The sequence below is a fragment of the Dysidea avara genome, chromosome 9 (genome assembly GCF_963678975.1).
Source record: "Dysidea avara chromosome 9, odDysAvar1.4, whole genome shotgun sequence".
Lineage (NCBI taxonomy): Eukaryota > Metazoa > Porifera > Demospongiae > Dictyoceratida > Dysideidae > Dysidea > Dysidea avara.
Window position 1 is genome coordinate 13,211,612 of NC_089280.1, and position 18,440 is coordinate 13,230,051.

The 18,440-nt window shown below is 37.9% G+C and overlaps 1 protein-coding gene across 1 annotated transcript in view; it reads right to left on the reverse strand.

The window, feature by feature from the left end:
* The window catches only part of LOC136267376 (hemicentin-1-like), a 54,215-nt gene extending 50,947 nt beyond the window's left edge, over positions 1-3,268 (reverse strand). Inside the window, exons 1-2 of the mRNA XM_066062492.1 lie at positions 3,009-3,268; positions 720-1,052 (exon numbers count right to left, since the gene is read on the reverse strand). Of these exons, the coding sequence (XP_065918564.1) occupies positions 720-1,052; positions 3,009-3,180 (505 nt within the window). The 5' untranslated portion in view covers positions 3,181-3,268. The remainder of the gene's footprint in view (positions 1-719; positions 1,053-3,008) is intronic.
* Positions 3,269-18,440: the final 15,172 nt, after the last annotated feature.

The window sequence follows — 18,440 nt, forward strand, 5'->3', positions numbered from 1 at the left end:
TTCTGCAACAACTTGTTAAGAAAACATTTCTTGTTAATCTGAAAGCACTTTTGGGCTTGATTTCTCAATCAATACTGTCATGCCATCTGGAGGGAAAATCGAAGCATGGATATATTCTATCATAGGCCACACCCAAAAAACATTCACCTTCCCTACTATATAATATTACCAAGGTACGTAAGTAAGTATAAAACACTGCACATTGCACCTATAGATGGGTTTTCTAAAATTTACATACACTGTAAATTCCCACATATGTATTTTATGTGGGAACAGGTGTATGCATAGGCAGCGGAAATGAGGGGTGGGGGGATGGGGGGGCTAGGGGGCTGAAGCCCCCCTCAGAATGATACTACACCGAAATTATCCTTCTTGGAGTGGGGCTGAAAACTGTGATAAAGATCGAGATACTCTAATAGAGCAGTCACTGTAATAAAGCAGTCACAGTATTAGAGCAGTGAGTAGCGAGCTATGTAAGGATTTTATGTAGTTTATCAGCTATAAATACATAGTTGGTGAGGTGGGCAGCTATTGTCAGCTGGTTGTGACCTTTTTTTGGTCTCACCCTACCAAACCAGAGACAATGTAGATCCTCATTTCCATAAGTCTGGGTCAGCCCAGCCCCCCCTCATATCAACTACTTCCTCCACCCCTGGGTGTATGCAATGGCTATGGTTTACAATACAATACAATGATACTATTGTACATAAAATATATACCTGATATACAAAGTGTGAATGAATCACTGGTATACTCCACACCATCAATAGTAGCAGTACATGTGACGGTACCAGCATCTCTTGCCAGTAAATCATCTTCAGTTACATTTTGTGTTGTCTGACCAGTAGGGAAGCATCTTCTTTCATTACGATTGTTCACATAACATCCTGAGGTGTCCCACTGGTAGGTGACAGACCCTGATGGTATGGGATCCACCATACAAGTCAGACTAACACTACTCAATATGGGATAGTCAAATGTGTTAGTAGATCCATTAACTGGTATACCAGATGGAGTACTGACTATGACTACTGTTGGTTGCCCATTAATACCTGTAACATTATGTATATAGTCACAGCAATATAAACAGTTTGCGTGTACAAAAAAATAGTCATTTACACTAAAGCAAATGAGGTCACTGACATGACCGTTACTGATGACATATTTTGCATACTCGTATATACACTCCTCCATGTCTAGTGAAAATTTCAACTAGTATTAAACTATAAACTATATTATTACATCAGTGACATGATGGTATGCATTGGACTCAAGAACTAGCATAGAGGTCAGTAATTCGAGTTATGCCACCACATTGTTTATGAAGCTTTATGTTCAAGGCAGGGTTGGGAGATATTCGGTATTTTTCAGATACTGATCCGGTTTTCTAAAATACGGCATATCAAATTTAATGTATATATATATAGCTAGTAATAAATTTTTGGTAGTACAGTGGTATATAAGTATACATTTAGTCAACTGCAAGCCTCATGTTTACACTGGCAGCAGACAAGCATAGACCTATGTGTGTTGAAGTATTCACAATGGGTACTACTACTACCAAAACATGGGTAAATCATAATGTAGTATTTCATGTATAGTTCACAACAAGACTGTAAACAATCACGCAACTACAACAAACAGCTAGGATGGAATCACACTTACAACCCATGCATATGTACTTACAATCACAATAATATCATACACTATATAAAGTCAGTTACATCGTTACACATTCTAGCTAGAAAGCGCAATTAAACCTTTAGAAGTAGCTAGTAGTAATCAGTCATAATATCTGAAATATTAAAACAAATTATTTTTAGAGGCATTTATTGCATATGAATAGGTTGTTTGACAGCCAGCATGGCATTAAAGATTATCTAGGTTATTAAAGGTTAACTAGGTCGTCAGCTACCAGTATAATGCGATTGTAGTTTTCACTGGTGCTATATGGAAAGTAAAGCATGAGGTGATTGATAAGCCTGATGGAAGATAAAAGGAAAGACAAGACGCTAGTGATGGGTGGTATTAAGCTTTTTGGAGAACAGTATGATATTAGGAAAATAACACAGTGCTCTTAAAACATGGATAAATTCTGAAGGTACAATTGCCATGTTCCAGAGTGAAACCACACCTTTTAAAATTCTGGATCCGCTCTTGGTAACTATTCTGAAAACTTCTCTAAAACTTTCAGCAGGCCTAGGTGAACCTATACCTATAAACTCAGTCATCCAGAGTGCATGCTGGGAAGGAAATCAGGAGTTTACTGAATGGATACATGACTACTACTGTAATAATTTTGTTGTACTTCATGCACTGCATTACGTAGGTTCATGATTGCCAATTCTAAAGATTGGCATTGAATAATGAGCTTTCAATCAAACATGTGATCGCTTTCAATGTTTATTAAGTTCAGCCAAAATTGCACTAAATAGGCTACAGTCAGTCGGTTTACTTTGCTCTCTGCATGTCAGATTTTTTAGAATTGCCACACAGCTGCTAGAGATAGATAATGACAGGGGCGGATCCAGAGTCTGGAAAGAGGGGGGCACCTTGCTGAAAAAAAAAAGTTGAAGAGCAAAAAAAAAAAAGGTCACAACAATAATTAGTTATCCTTTACCAAATATATTATATCACGTATGTTATGTAAAATAAAATCCTATTTATAGCTTCATAAATAAGCTGCACTGCCTCATGAACATTGTAACTGCTTTATTAGAGTAATTGACTGCTCTATTAGAGTATAAGGTATCTCGATCTTGTATGCAATTTCTTGAAGGGGGGGATTTGCCCCAAATGCCCCATCCTGGATCCGTCATTGTAATGAAGAACACCATTCATATCAAGTGATACTACATCAATCTCAGGAGGCTAATTTCAGGTGAGGGGCATGCCCCCAGTTAGAGCATGTTGATTCAGTGTGTTGCCTAAACCTGAAACCGTCTTTGAAAAGTTCCGCCACTGCCTTGTATAAGTATTGAGATGTACTATATCGGAACTAAACTCACCTTGCAATTGGCCGCACACAAACAAGATGATTAGCACGTATATCATTTTCAGATATAATGGACCACGCCTATACATCATCTTGTTCCGTCCAATGACGTACCTGCACGGAAATGTCCGATAACTATGGACACACCCATTAGCCGGACGTGTATAGAGCAGTTTCAAAACCATGGTAACCAAAAATTACGTAATGGACCACACCCAAATCGCCATGTTTTTGTACCAGATTGCTTGATGTTGCAAGTTGAATTCCTCGCTAAATCCATGCCAAGACTTATTAATTCGTGAGTAAAATAGATGCCAGTGATACATTAAAATGTGCAGGTGAGTTATTAGGCATTAAAAGATACGTACTGCCTCCCAACAGGGCAGTTTCGAAGGAAAGAGAAATGCGTAAAAATGGATTTGGCCAAATTACGACCTATTCACCGCCCAAAGGTGGTTAAAACTAGGGGAAACTTACAGTATAGGTCTTTACCCAGTACCACAGCAGCGTACAGCCACATCCAGCTATCCCAGGATTAGCCAGAGCTCCTGAAAGGCACGAGACCGGTAATGGCGTACTACCAAACTGCGATAAAACGCCAGCAAAAGAAGACTCTTAGTGGTGAATTTTGCTAGAGTTAAGTTTTATTGTCGAAATCAACCATCAGTTAAACTTGAGCGGTCTTATTTTGCTGTCTGATTTTTCACACGAAGTGGGAATCCCAGCACATGAGCGATTCTGGCTAACTCGGGGATAGCTCGATGTGGCTGTACGATGCTGTGGTGCTGGATAAAGACCTATACTGCAGGTTTCCCCTAGTTTTAACCACCTTTGGGCGGTGAATAGGTCGAAATTTGGCCAAATCCATCTTTACGCATTTCTCCTTCCTACGAAACTACCCTGTTGGGAGGCAGTATGGATCTTTTAATGCGTAATAACTCACCTACATGTTTTATTCTATCACTGGCATCTCTTTTACTTACGTATTAATAAGTCTTGGCATGAATTTAGCGAGGAATTCAACTTGCAACATGAAACAGTCTGGTACAAAAACATGGCGATTTGGGTGTGTCCATTGCGTAATTTTTGGTTACCATGGTTTTGAAACTGCTCTATACTGTAGTGCATAATGCACTGGCTATAATAACTATTTGAATACATACAAATATCATAATTATATTCCGAAATGACTCTCTATACACTACTGACTCATTATACACTTGTCAATTTCATGCCCCACCCCCACCTGGGGGGGTACAGGGGATTTGACAAATCGTGGTGTCAAATTCCCCACTAATGGGGCAAAATTGGCTGTCAAATCCCCACCATGTCCCCACCCCCTAGCATAGGGGATTTGAAAACGCCTCAAAGATGACTAAACGCATATTTCATGCATGCGACTATAGGCCACTCCAAGTCATACCTTAGTTTCTGGTCACTCCCAAGCCTACAAATGGATGCGGGCGGGCGGATGATCAGGACTTCAGGACTATAGACTCTACTGTGACAATATACTGTATTATTTGTTCAATTTAGCAAATTCGTGTTGATTTTATACTTAACCAACAACATAAGTAGTTGTGCTTCGGCAAAAAATGCACTAGGAAAGTTGTTGATGGATCATGGCTAGCTATACACTGATGTATAGCATTTAAGTATATATTTATTTATTTATTTAGAATATACTATAGGAAATGTTTTGCTCATGTAGCTACTTATGCTTTCCAAGTGAAATAAATGTCTCATTAGCTATGTCAGGAAAGTATTACTATGACTTATAGCTAAGTTGTTCAAATGATAATGATACACAATGAAATTTAACTTCTATTTTCACATCAGAAATTCTTCATTCAAATGTATAGTCTTAGCCCACTAGCTATGTGTTTCCAGCCTTCTATTGAGTAACCTTGAGAAAAGTAACTGTCAAAGTTTTGAGTCATTGAGTGCTCCAAACTACTGTTTTTTAGTGATCATCTGGGAATGTTTAAACTATAAGGGTTTCTACTTGCCAATCTAATTTTAGTTATGGAAAAGTTTAAGTTTAAGCTCACCGAATGTTGCCGGCTTCCATACCCCTGTAGTGTTCAGTGATAAGGAATTAGACTAATCATTAGAGGACTACATTTGAATTATAAAGTTAAAGCTATGGCCCATCTGCATGGACTAGTAGTTAATGCTACTGAAATTACTTTGGTTACAGAAGCATTAGTAACAGTTATAATCTGAACAGCTATATAATCAAGGACAAAACTAGCTATAGTTAGAAACTTTTTATTAGTGTGGCATATATACCTAATATATACCTAATATTAGAGTTAAGAGTAGTGTGACTGCTCTATTGGAATCCCTGAATGCTCTATTAGAGTATATCGATCTTTTGCAGTAAAAAATAAGTGTCTTGCTGGGTCACGTGCACTTAAGCACCTGTAATATTAATAATAGTCCTCATAAACTAGGGTTTCAGGTTTACCATGCGGGCGGGTGACCAGAAACTAAGGTTTGACTTGGTGTGGCCATAGTAATAAACCTGGATACACCTCATGATCAGTCCTGTAGCTAGTAAAATTATAGCGAGTGCGATTTTAAATGCAACTACCGAAAATCGGTCAGTGAATCGGACAACTGTCAATTGCCCCAGAGGTGGGGACAAAAAGCAATGTCAAATCCCCACCTGGGGTGTGGGGACGCCCGGGGGTGGGGCATGAAATTGGCAAGTGAATTAGAAACTGGAATGATAATGATGCCATGATATGATGACCTAGAACCCCATCCTTGTGGACAGATTCCAAGTCCTTCCTTGTAGACAGATTCCAAGTCCTGACAACTTAGAAATGGTATAGCTGTGTCTATCTCCTTTAGTGATTCAGACATTATTATATGTATGGCTTATGTACCTCCTAACTCCTCTGCAGAACTCCATACTGATCTTGTTAATTACTTATCGACAATCACTGCCTTATCCACTCCAGTCCTAATCCTTGGGGATTTCAACTTGCCAGACATTGACTGGCCGACTCTCAATAGTGACTCACCAGTTTCCAATAATTTTTGTGAGTTTGTCTTTGAGTCTAACTTAACGCAGCTAGTGGAATCATCTACCCACACTTGTGGCAACATACTTGACCTTGTTCTAACAAACAGCCCTGAATATGTGACACTACTGACAGTGCACCCCCAAGATTTACAATGTATAGCATCTGACCACAGCTTAATAACATTCACGGCTAGTTTTAAACGTTCTGTGCCATCCTCAACCATCAAGGAAGTATTTAACTTTAACAGAGGTGACTATCACGGATTTAATGAATACTTACTTAACTGTGACCTTAATCTACTTTACAATTCATCTGATGTTGAAGAAATATGGCACATACTGAGGAGTTATATCATGTTGGTGTGGATCTATTTATTCCTAAGACAAGGATACGTACCCGTTAACTTCCACCCTGGTTTACTCCTCAGTTACATCACTCTCTCAAGTGTCTTCGTACAATTCAGCACAAATATACTAAAAATCCAACAGCTAATAACTTTCAACAATTATCAAAAGCTCAACAATCCTTCCAATCTTCCAGCATTACAGCCAAGTCTAGATATGAACAGGATCTTATATACAACTTTTCTACCAATAATGATCCAAAATTTTTTCAATTTATTAGAGAGTTCACCAAGTCACACGTCCTTCCCCTCGACTTCACCATAATGCTACTACAGCTGATGCTGACCTTGATAAAGCTGAACTTTTTAATCAGTACTTTTATTCCATTTTTACCTCAAGTGACTACTGTCTACCTGATACAACTCATTTAACTGTTCCTGTAATCATCTGGACTTGATCAACCTCACAGAGCAAGAAGTGATAGATGTTCTCAACAACCTCAACCCGAACAAGGCTAGAGAAATTGACAACATTGCACCTGTCATCTTAAAGAACTGTGCTTTCGCCCTTGCTTTACCCATCCATCACCTTTTCACAACCAGCTTACGTAGCGGAAACTTAACCCTCTGAATGGAAAACACACAAAATAATTCCTGTGTTCAAATCTGGAGACAAAACTTCTGTTGCCAACTATCAACCAATTTCACTCCTTTGTGTCATCTCTAAAAGTGCTAGAAAGATTAGTTTATGACAAAGTGATAAATACAATAACTCCCTCCATCACTCCGCATCAGTTTTGGTTTTCAAAGTAACGCTTCAACTCAACAACAACTTCTCATCTACTTTCATCAGCTAATCACTTCAAGGGAAGAAATAGACACCATCTACATTGACTTCAGGAAAGCCTTTGATAGTGTGCCACACAATGAATTATTGGTTAAATTATGGAACATAGGAATCACAGGCACTCTATGGAATTGGTTTAACAGCTATTTAATTATATATAAGTAACAGATCCCAGTGTGTCTCTGTTGAAAACCACCTGTCAGATTGCCTATCTGTAATCTTTGGTGTTTTTCCAGGGAAGCATTCTGGGTCCTTTGCTTTTCCTGATCTTTATAAATGATCTGCCATCTACCATCATATCTCAACTACTTGAATTTGCAGATGATACAAAGTGCTTTCAGAAATCATTTCCATACTGGACATACAGCAGCTTCAAGAAGACCTCAACTCTTTATTTAATTGGACTATTAACAATCATCTGTCATTTAACCTCTCTAAATTCGTATTCATGAGCTTCCATCGTAAATTCAACTCTCAGTACATCATAAATGACCATATAATCAATGAATCACCCAGTTGCAAAGACCTAGGGATTATTTTCACTAACTCATTGTCATGGAGAAAGCATTATGAAATGATTTCCTCTAAAGCCTACAAGTCACTTGGACTGCTATGCAGAGTATTCAAGGATTTGCATTGTCCTCAGGCTAGAAAATCCCTATACATATCATTAGTGAGATCTAAATTTCTATACTGCTCCACATTGCGGAGACCTTATTTGTTGAAAGACATAGAATTAATTGAGAAGGTACAAAGGCGTGCTACTAAATTCATACTCTCTGATTACACTTCAGACTACAGGACTAGATTGACCCAACTTGCAATTGGTATGTTGCCACTGATGTATATTTATGAAATATCTGACATCCTCTTTTTCATCAAATCACTTAAAACTCCTACAGATAAGTTCAATATCCTGAACTATGTCAGTTTCAATACTGGTTCTACTAGATCTTCTGGAATCAAACTACACCACAAGACAGCCCATACCAATGCAGCTATGAACTCCTATTTTTTGCCTACCTAGACTATGGAATTCTTTGCCAATAATTATCATACACAATCACTAACTGCATGTAATAAAACAGAAATTGAAGAAATTTTTATGGAATCATTCCCTAGCTAACTTTGACAATTCACCCTGTTGCTTCCATTACCTTTGTCCCTGTTCCCATTGTTCCAAGAATCCTGCATCTAACAATTTTAACCACTTGTAACTAAGTATGTAGATGTTAGTGTATAGTTATTTTTAATGTATGTTAGGCTATCAGTGTAGGTCACTGGTAGACCCTCACAGGGGCGGATCCAGACTTATAGAAAGGGGGGGTCAAAATGAACTGAGGCACTACATTGTCTCTGGTTTGATAAGGTGAGACCAAAAAAAAAAAAAAAAGGTCACAGCCAGTTGACGATAGCTGCCCACCTCACCAACCACGCATTTATAGCTGATAAAGTACATAAAAATCCTTAAATAGCTCACTACACACTGTCCTAATACTGTGACTGCTTTATTAGAGTGACTGCTCTATTAGAGTATCTCGATCTTGGTATACTAAAAATTTTTGGAGGCCTTTGACCCCCCCCCCGGGACCCTCAGAATTGTTATTCTATAAAGCATTATTATTATTAATACGTATATGCAAGTTGTTGTAATTGCTGAGCAAGAAAAAAAGTTAATTTACACCACAGCCAGTGAAGTGTTCTGCTGTAGACGTTCCCACAGCCAGTTGAATGCTTAAACAGCAAAGTAGCAATGTACTTGTAAACTACAGCAGCCATTGTACCCAACCTATAGTATTCTCTATGTAGTACTTTTCACCATTGTGCCAATCTCCCTGCCATATACCAAATGAAAATTTATGGTCACCTATTATGTACTGAATCATACAAAACATCTTGTCTGAAAACAACTTCTGGTATTTTCAACTACAAACTTGATGCTTGGGTTGAGTAATTATAGTAACATTTTTGACATCTATGAAGTGTACTTTGAATAGAGAGAATGTTAAAATAGCTTCCAGATTCAATCTTGTGACCTGGGAGAGCATGCCCCCAGAATCCCTAGCTGGAGCATGCTGCACATCCTGAGTGTACATGTACTCTACAGTAACAACACACTGATGAGCCAACCTGCCCCCTCCATGCACTGACACTTACCACACAAGTCCTCCCATCATTGACTGTTTGGATATTTACAACATAGTTTGAGCATTGAGACTGTAAGCTTAAAACTATTATACTCCAAAACATGCAAAATGCATGAACTAGTACATCAACTGAGTTGAATGACTGATATCACGTGATTCAACGATAGAGCAAAAATAGTAGGTTCTTGTCAAGGTTCTTGTCATTATAGTAGGTTACACTGTAGCATAAAAATATTACAAGCTGCTGTAAACAGCAGTATTGCACCCACAAACGTGCCTTTAAAACACTTTTTTGTTAAAGTTAATGTACATGCACTGATTAGCCCCATCACAAAGATGGTGCATGGGCTTAATAGCTGCATGGGGATGGGTGGCTGGCTTTCTCATGACCAGGTCTACTTCCAGGTTGAGAGGTATGCTTTAAGATGTAAGAACAGGTTGCTACTGGCTGTGCATGCCTTTAACATTACAGCTAGTTAGGGGTTCTTGTGGTTCTGAAAATCCATCTGAAAGTTTAACTTGCTGGCTAGCTAGGAACAACAGACTACCTTAGTTTGGCAGCACAAATAGATATGCCAAACAAATGGAAGCAGTGCAGGATAGTATTGAAATAGGAAATTTAAAAATGGCTCAAACAAGTGTAGTCATTAATTTTGTATGTATTGAATAAATCTCTTATGATTGCTATCATATATTCACAATTCAAAACATAATGTTCCAACACTGTAAAATAGCTACTGATGTAACATACTTATTCCTGGGAATATTAACTTTCTGTATATGCATTGGATCATATTAATTTTTTACAAGGTGGGTTAACGCTTTTGAAAATTTTAATATTATAAAAATGTAGTTTATGATGAACTATGGGATAGTAAGTACTCAATAAATACAGTGAAAATAATCATAGCTTGATTACTGGTATGGAAGGAATAATGTATCTCTAGATTAAATGAAATATGAATTGCACTGAGTAATTTTATAAGATATACTGATAGCTATGTAATCATTTTGTGGTTACTGCACCAATGATTGAGGCTTTAATGAAAATAGCTTACAGATATGTAGCATATAATATGTATATATATATATATAGCTATCTGAATTGCAAATTTTACAAAACTGATCATTGGGATATCTAGTAGAAATACCTGCATTGGCAAGCTCTTTGATTCCAGACTCCACACAGCTTTCTTTCTAATGTCTGGCCAAATTAAATGTGAGCATTTTGCTATGCAACTCTGAAATTTCACATGCTCAAAAAAGATGTAGGCAGTGGATCAGAAATGTTACTAGCCCATTAAATGATTATCAACGTGTAGTGAAGTCTGACCTCTACCTTGTTCATAAAATCATACTTCACCATAAAAAGTAATAGATTATAATAAGCTACTTTACCTCTTAGGTACACATATCTGATACTAACAAAAGTGAGTAAAACACCCATGCAAAAAACAGCTTAACTATACAAAAAGGCGTGTCCACAAAATCAAAAGTAACTGGTGACTGATATCTGGTGTAGCCAAGAATAAATGGAAATCCAACCATGTTACATTGATCCTTTACCATTGACTTGTGCATGCAGTACTGCTACATTCCTGTTTAATTCATTTAGTACCTTTTTCTCTACACTGACTATTGAAAAAGGCGGCTAAATTACTAGCCAATTAGAGTTATAATGAATTAATTAGGAATACAATAAAACCAGGAGTGTAACGGTATTTAAGGAGTTTCTGGGGTTGAGGGAACCCCTTCTGAAATTTTAACTTGTAGGCTTCCAGCAGGAACTGACACCAGACTATTATAGTTTGGCAGCACAAGCTCACAAAATGAATGGAAACAGAGTAGGGAAGTATAGGTACTGTGTATTAGAAAACTTAATCTCATACAAAAGTGGACTAAGTAACTTAGAACAAGGGAAAATATGTCTTTATAAAAGATCAACATACTTTAATATAGCAGTCAGATGCATTCTCAGACAGTCAAAACTATTCTAATGCAACATTCATAATATAAGACTTAGCAACTTGAAATTTAAAATAATAACACACCTAAATCTTGATGTTTTCATTTCAATTGAAGAATATTTTGTGCTTGGATGACTATTGTCAATGCCTGACCAGCCACATACCATAATAATTGCCATATATAATGTAAAGGGGAACCAAGGATAAATTTAATGATTCTGAAGCATTATATGATGTAGACAATTTGTCAGCAGTTGGGGACTGCATTTCAGGCTTCTGCACCTGTAACTCACTACCAAATCTGAAAACTACCTTGGAAATATCCTGGATATAGCTAATATGCCCCTGAATACTGCACAAGTCAATAATAAAGGATCAATGTAAGATTGGAAATGCAGTTGGATTACCATTCATTTTAGCCCCACCAGATATTAGCTTTTTAGTCACCAGTTACTTTTGCTTTCATAGATTCATCTATTATACAGTCAAGCTGGGATAATATTCCATAAAACAGTGACCATCTTGATACTGAGTTAATTATGAGTTTTTAAATGTCTTTGTAGATTGTTGTGTTGTGTAAATGCATCATTGTAACTATTGACTGTGATCTGGTTCCCTTTCTGTCTAGTACAATTGAATGATTGTGCCCAGTTATTCTACTTTCAAAATGGCATGCACAGCCCGCACAAATACCCCCCAGATTTACTCTTAGAAAGCCTGATTTTGAAAAACTTCTTGTATTGCAATATCCCGAATGAAAATGTCCTAGTATATTTAATCTAATCAAAAACAGCCAAGCTGTAAAAAAAGGTGCGGCCCCCAAAAAGGCCATGGTGAAAAAAGATGTGAAATCCAAGGTGGCGGCCAAGAAATGGCTGTGATGGTAGGTTAATGGTTACATTTTAATAACAACAATTCAGGTGAATTTGGTGCCAAGACCAAGCGGCACAAAATTCACCTGAATTGTCGTTATTAAAATGTAACCATTAACCTACCATCACAGCCATTTCTTGGCCGCCACCTTGGATTTCACATCTTTTTTCACCATGGCCTTTTTGGGGGCCGCACCTTTTTTTACAGCTTGGCTGGTTTTGATTAGATATCACTTCTTTTTGTATTTGTATACTGCAAAGCCGGCCTATGGCTGGCTTTGGGGCTTTTTTAACCCATGTGTTTTTTTCTTTACTACAGGAAGAAGAAAAGAACTTAAAGAAGACTTTTAGTACTTCAATTATTTTTGATTTCATTAGTAATTATACAAATTATATACATATATTTATTAAATACCCATTATTCCCCACAAGATATTTTTTTGCAGCTGATCTCTCTACTGGGTGACTTGAAATATAGCTGAACTATATACAGGATGGTTTCTTTGTAGCTGAACTCTCTACAAGGTAACCTCTTCTAGCTGGTCTCTCTACAGGGTATTTTGTTTCTAGCTGAACTCTCTACAGGTGATTTGTTTGCAGCTAAACTCTCTACATGGTGGTGTCTTTGTAGCCGAACTCTCTACATGATGGTTTCTTTGTAGCTGAACTCTCTATAAGGTGACTTCGTCTAGCTGAACTCTCTACAGGGTGATTTTTTGTAGCTGAACTCTCTGTAGGGTGATTTGTTTGCAGCTGAACTCTCTACATGATGGTTTCTTTGTAGCTGAACTCTCTACAAGGTGACTTCGTCCAGCTGATCTCTCTACGGGGTGATTTGTTTCTAGCTGAACTCTCTACAGGTGATTTGTTTGCAGCTAAACTCTCTACTAGGTGGTTTCTTTGTAGCTGAACTCTCTACATGATGGTTTCTTTGTAGCTGAACTCTCTACAAGGTAACTTCTTCTCTACAGGGTGATTTGTTGTAGTTGAATTCTCTACAAGGTAGTTTGTATGAGGCTGAACTCTCTACATGGCGGTTTCTTTGTAGCTGAACTCTCTACAGAGTGATTTGTTTGCAGCTGAACTCTCTACATGATGGTTTCTTTGTAACTGAACACTCTACAAGGTGACTTCTTCTAGCTGATCTTTCTACAGGGTGAATTGTTGTAGCTGAACTATCTACAAGGTAACTTCTTCTAGCTGATCTCTATACAGGGTAATTTGTTTGTAGTTGAATCCTGTACAGGTAGTTTCTTTGTAGCTGAACTCTGTACATGATGGTTTATTTGTAGCTGAACTCTTTACAAGGTGACTTCTTCTAGCTGAACTCTCTACGGGGTAATTTCTTTGTAGCTGAACTCTCTATATGATGGTTTCTTTGTAACTGAACTCTCTACAAGGTAACTTCTTCTAGCTGATCTTTCTACTGGGTGATTTGTTTGCAGCTGAACTCTCTACATGGTGGTTTCTTTGTTGCTGATCTCTCTACAGGGTGATTTGTTTGTAACTGAACTCTGTACAAGTGCGTTTTTGTGGGTGATCTCACTGCAGGTTGATTTGTTTGTAGCTGAACTCACTAAAGGGTGATTTTGCTTGTATATAGCTGAACTCCTTGCATTGTATCTAGTTTCTAGCTGATCTCTCTACAGGGTGATTTGTTTGTAGCTGAACTCTCTATAAGGTGATTTGTTTGCAGCTGAACTCTCTACATGGTGGTTTCTTTGTTGCTGAACTCTCTACAGGGTGTTTTGCTTGTAGCTACTCTCTACAGGGTGATTTGTTTCTAGCTTATCTCTCTACAGGTTGATTTGTGTGTAACTGATCTCTCTACAAGCTGATTTGTTTGTAGCTGAATTCTCTGCAAAGTGTTTTGTTTGTAGCTGACCTCTCTTCAGGGTGATTTGTTTCTAGCTGATCTCTCTACAGGGTGATTTTTTTGTAGCTGACCTCTCTTCAGGGTGATTTGTTTCTAGCTGATATCTCTACAGGGTGATTTTTTGTAGCTGACCTCTCTTCAGGGTGATTTGTTTCTAGCTGATCGCTCTACAGGTTGGTTTGTTTGTAGCTGAACTCTCTACACGGTGATTTGCTTGTAGCTGAACTCCTTACATTGTGTCTAGTTTCTAGCTGATCTCTCTACAGGGTGATTTGTTTGTAGCTGATCTCTCTACAAGTTGAATTGTGTGTAGCTAATCTCTCTGGAGGTTGATTTGTTTGTAGCCGATCTCTCTACAAGGTAATTTATTTGTAGCTGAACTGTCTAAAAGGTGATTTGTTTGTAGCTGATCTCTCTGCAGGTTGATTTGTTTTAGCTGAACTCTCTACAGGGTGATTTATTTGTAGCTGAACTCCTTACATTGTGTGTAGTTTCTAGCTGATCTCTCTACAGGGTGATTTGTTTGTAGTTGATCTCTCTATAAGTTGATTTGTGTGTAGCTGATCTCTCTGCAGGTTGATTTGTTTTAGCTGAACTCTCTACAGGCTGATTTGTTTGTAGCCGATCTCTCTACAGGGTAATTTGTTGGTAGCTGAACTCTCTACATGGTGGTTTCTTTGTTGCTGAACTCTCTACAGGGTGTTTTGCTTGTAGCTGATCTCTCTACAGGGCAATTTGTTTGTAGCTGATCTCTCTACAGGGTGATTTTTTTGTAGCTGACCTCTCTTCAGGGTGATTTGTTTCTAGCTGATCTCTCTACAGGGTGATTTTTTGTAGCTGACCTCTCTTCAGGGTGATTTGTTTCTAGCTGATTGCTCTACAGGTTGATTTGTTTGTAGATGAACTCTCTACAGGGTGATTTACCTGTAGCTGAACTCCTTACTTTGTGTCTAGTTTGTAGCTGATCTCTCTACATGCAGGGTGATTTGTTTGTAGCTGAACTCCTTACATTGTGTGTAGTTTCTAGCTGATCTCTCTACAGGGTGATTTGTGTGTAGCTGATCTCTCTGCAGGTTGATTTGTTTGTAGCCGATCTATCTACAGGTAATCTGTTTGTAGCTGAACTCTCTATATGGTGATTTGTTTGTAGCTGATCTCTCTGCAGGTTGATTTGTTTTAGCTGAACTCTCTACAGGTTGATTGCTTGTAGCTGAGCTCCTTACATTGTGTCTAGTTTCTAGCTGATGTCTCTACAGGGTGATTTTTTTGTAGCTGAACTCTCTTCAGGGTGATTTGTTTCTAGCTGATCTCTCTACAGGTAGATTTGTGTTGATTTGTTCATTGCTGATCGCTCTAAAGGTTGATTTGTTGCAGCTGAACACCCTGCAAAGTGTTTTGTTTGTAGCTGATCACTCTAAAGGGTAATTTGTTTGTAGCTGAACTCTCTCCACAGTGACTTGTGTGTAGCTAAATTCTGTGTAACTGAATTCTCTAGAGAGTGACTTAATTGTAGCTGAATTCTCTACACAGTGCATGACTTATTTATAGCTGAACTTTCTTCAGTGTGACTTGTAATGTTTTGAATCTCTATAGTGATATATTTGCTTAACTCTCCACATGGTGACTGTATTCTTGCTGAACTGTCTATAAGATTAACTGTTTGCAGCTGAACTCCCTACAGAATAACTTGTGATGTAATAAAATTCTATAATGGAGTAAATAAATTAGCCGAATGCTCTATTAGGGTGACTGTTCTATTAGAGTATCTCGATCTCGCATTTGCTACACGGAGTTGGCTTTCGAATCATAACTCAGTGGTTTGTAATCCGATTCTTCTGTACTACTGCAAGAACTTTCTATGAAGATTATTCCAGATATACACCGATTTTCAGCTCATTGCTCTAAGCGGTTTGCCTAGTAGGCGTGAAAACTAATACTTTTTTATTCATAAAAATCGATCGCGTAATTGTGACACAGGTTGGGTTTTGTGTCATATCTCCGTGGTCTTTATCTCGATTCCTTTCAAACCACCAAAAGGCACTCCTACGATGGTTACTCCATCTACATAGCAATTTTCAACTCGTTCCATGAAGCGGTTTACCCTGTAGGCGTGACAACAAATCGATGTTGTTTTACGCGAATAATCGGTCATAACTCCTGAACCATTCATCGGATTTGTACCAAATTTGATGCTAGGATTTGCCTTTGGACTCCCTTTCTGTGTGCCAAATTTCAAGGCGATCAGAGTACGCGTTTGCTTGTTATAGCAATTTTTGCAAGTGTGCGAAAAGACGAAGAAGAAAAAAAAAAACGAAGAAAAAAAAACGAAACTTTGGCAGCTCGTATCTCAGAAATGGCTGGAGCGATTTCCTTCAAATTTGGAATGTAGACTCCCTTGGCTGGCAGGCAACTGTGTAGCAAATTTGGTTCCAATCAGATAAGTGATCACCGAGATACAAAGGTGTGAAAATGACGTTTTCGTTCTTCCTGTCAATATACTCACGGTGTGGCGCGCCGGCTTCTTGGGCCGCACAACACACTACCGTGTGTCTTGATTTCAAACACCTTAATTATTTCTTGGAAGACCGACATCCACCCATGCGGATCTATATAGTGCTTTGTGGTATCATATGTACAATGATAGTTAATACTCGCCAGATGGCAGCCAGTCAGGACCGGAGCCCACGGTCCGGCTGGCCCGGAATTGGCCGGACCACTTTTCAGCTACTTTAATTTGTAAAAAAGATCGAGATACTCTTCTAATAAAGCAGTCATCATAATATACTCTAATAGAACAGTCATCGCAATACTCTAATAGAGCATTCGGTATATAATATAGCCATTGCTCTTACTTTGTCTTCATGCATGCATTAGTAATTACAATCCCAATGGCTTCTGTATCTCAACTATATAAGCTTTCAGAAAGTAAAACTAGACATGAAATTGAAATACTTGCCTGGTACTGTAGTACAATATTACCAGGATATTTCTTTGATGTTAACAAAAAGGAGAAAGAGGCTTTGCAAGTAAAATAGCTTCCAGATGCCATTTCAGAGCATCTATTTTCAAAAATTTCCAGACACCACTAGCTTAATTGGCATGCTGCAATGTGTGTCCTAGCACATGCAGTTGAGTATCACATGAAAGCAGATAATCTAAAAATCACATCAGATCAATAAAAAGTAGTGTGCATGACTATCACCTCCATTGCAGTCCATAGATGGCTGGACCACTCAAAATCTCTGGGCTCCAGCCCTGGCCAGATGGTTGGTTGGTAGACATTGATGCATGAGTGTATAGTATGACATAACAATGTAATACACTGCATATCAAGTGTTGAATTTTTACAATTTGTGTGAGATCAGTCTTCATACATCCAATCACAAAAATCAATCAAAATCAACACTTATGCATGACATAACCTTACATGACTAAACAGTATTTAGCAAACTACTTCAGCATAGTTGTGAACTTGGACTATATTATAACAAACTTTCACCTGACCACCCCCCCTCCCAAATTCTTGATTTCCCCCAAAGGAGAAATCCTAGAATAAACACTGAATGTGCTCATACATAGATTACCACATTGTGTACTACCAAGAGTTAAAAAACATCTCTTATTATTAACTCTTGGTACTACAATATCAACATTGGTAAGGTTTCTCTTCTGTATGAGTTCTTAAATGTGCTTTTACATTATAGCAGGAAATTTTGTAAATCTTTTTTAGTACATATTGGCATTGGCAGGGATGCTCCCCTATATGAGTTCTTATGTGTCTGTAGAAAATTAAATAGCAAAAATGGGCAAATGCTTAAATTGACATTGGTAGGGCTTCTCTCCTGTAAGAAACCTTAAGTGTGTTTGCATAGGGTCAGTAGTAGATGCTGGTCACTGTAAAGCGCTAATAATAATAATAATAAATAATAAATTATACACTTGACCTCAGAAAGCCAATGTATGCTATTGGCATAGGTTGTGCAACAAGCTATCCACATCCGGTTGTGGTATAAAGTAGGCTCCTTGGTCAGCAATCACTGTATTTGTGACATGGGCTTGTAGACCTTCTGGGAGAGTATAGTGTACAATAAAGGAACCACCTTCATTGTTTAGGACAATGCATATAGTATAGTATTTTTGTCATATGCTTTGCTATTTTAGTATTGTTTGCTTACGTTTCAGTTGACAATATCATTTTCATAATCAACAATACAATTGACACTTGTATGACCATGTATTTTATAAACAAATAACACCAGTGTCAAAATACTTATATAGCTACATATGTTAGTATTAACAAAGTATAGCTACATGGATTTTGCTATGTTGAAACTACATGTAACAGTTTCATGTTGCAT